The 1,733-nt window shown below is 40.5% G+C and overlaps 1 protein-coding gene across 1 annotated transcript; it reads right to left on the bottom strand.

Annotated features, from left to right (window-relative positions):
- Window positions 1-452: 452 nt before the first annotated feature.
- LOC122064109 (membrane protein PM19L-like) lies at window positions 453-1,179 on the bottom strand. Its single transcript, XM_042627825.1, has 2 exons — window positions 898-1,179; window positions 453-795 (listed from the first exon to the last, which is right to left on the bottom strand). Exons 1-2 carry the CDS (start codon window positions 1,098-1,100, stop codon window positions 567-569), a joined length of 432 nt encoding a protein of 143 aa, XP_042483759.1. The 5' UTR covers window positions 1,101-1,179; the 3' UTR covers window positions 453-566.
- Between the last annotated feature and the right edge of the window lie 554 nt (window positions 1,180-1,733).

The following is a 1,733-nucleotide window of genomic DNA, read 5'->3' as shown; positions in this document are numbered from 1 at the left end:
AAAAAAAAAAAAAAAACTAAAACAAAAACACTGTATAAGTGACCCCAAAGAGATAAAATGAGTCAAACTCAAAACTACATGCTCCTAAAACCAAAGTATTACCATTAAATTTTTACTAAAAACAATAAAGAACACTAAACGCCCCATGTAAATGACTCTAAAGAGATAAAAGAGTCAAACTCAAAACTACATGCTTCTTGAGGCGAAGGTTCCGACTAAAAACAAAAGGTTTTCTCCGCAGCCAAACAAGCTACAAAAAGACCCAAAGATGGAAGAGTTAAAACCCCCCATAATCACAATACGACAAAAAGAAAAATATAATTACAAATGCCATAAATTCATAATCATCATTAGAGAGAAGAAACAAAAGTTAATCTTGTTTACAAAGTTACAAACAGAAAGACCCACTCACTAATTACATCATAGCTATCACCACCCCCCTCCCCCACTTAAATAAAGCAACTAAAAGAAGGGGAAAAGGTAAAGATAGAGACTTTAACACATAATTAAAGACTTACTTTCAATTAATACATGATTAATTCATTAATATTCTTATCACAAGCTAGTTAAACTACCCTAGTACTCACACCATCCTTGTGACCCGGATCCGTGCCGGGTGCCCCGACCGTGTAATCGGTTTCACGATACCCGGGACCAAACTTGCTGCTGAAGATTCCTGCATGGACCAATAGCAGGTAGAGAAGTTGGGTGAAAGTGAGTATTATTATGAAGGCCTCCAAAACCTTCAATCTCCATCTCCTGTACCCTCCTATGTCGATCTCTTTACATGCAAACCTGCAATTACATATAAATATTTTCATTTATTATTTCAATCAAGCCCCTCCCTAAAAAACAATTACATTTAAGATGCCCATGCAATAATAACTATTTACGTACCCAAATGCAAGGGCAGTGATGGCCCAAGCTACGAGAGCTGAAGAAGCTGCAGATGCAAGGCTCTCATTCCTCCATAACCTTATATGGCTGCCGCCAGCAAACTTCGATGCCACACCAATGATGTTGGCGAGAATCGCGAATATAAGGAAGAACATAGTAGCTGAATTGCCTCCAAACCCTAACATGCATACCATCATAGACATTCACAGAAATGAATAAATTAGAACTGTTAAAGATTAGGTTGATGGAGAAAAGACGGTTAGACCGGAAACAGTAAGAGCACCGGTTTGTTGGGTCGACCATTTGAGCAATCTTGGCTCGCCCTGGTGATGGGTCCAATTCTATCTGCATTTTCATCTCCAGGTCCCAATGCCAAGTGTATGGACTTGACACGTGGCATTCAAACTAATCAGGGTGTCCGAATCTTTGATTCCACTTACACATGACCAGATCAATTTGAGGCGGAAGATACCACTTATACAGGATCGGGTCAATTTGCGATGAAAACTCTCGTACGATGGCCCCAAGAAGTTAAATGCAGCGACGAAGGTAATCAAATCATGGGACCTCACTTCTTGGTATCTGGGACGAAAACTCTCGTATCGTGGCCCCAAGAAGTTAGGTGCAGTGGCGAAGTTAATCAAATCATAGGACCTCGCTTCCTGAGACGGAGTACCGTGTCCCCTCCAAGTCAACTGTGCTAACCCCTTGAGTAACCTCTTGCATGTTCACCATGTGTACTTACTAATTAGGAATGTTACTCTTACCTTTCTTTGCCATTTCTAATTAGGTCAGAGAGAGAGAGAGAGAGAGAGAGAGAGAGAGAGAGAGAGAGG

This window comes from Macadamia integrifolia, unplaced genomic scaffold, assembly GCF_013358625.1.
Source record: "Macadamia integrifolia cultivar HAES 741 unplaced genomic scaffold, SCU_Mint_v3 scaffold1525, whole genome shotgun sequence".
In the NCBI taxonomy this organism is placed as follows: Eukaryota; Viridiplantae; Streptophyta; class Magnoliopsida; order Proteales; family Proteaceae; genus Macadamia; species Macadamia integrifolia.
This window is presented reverse-complemented; position numbering and strand designations above follow the sequence as displayed.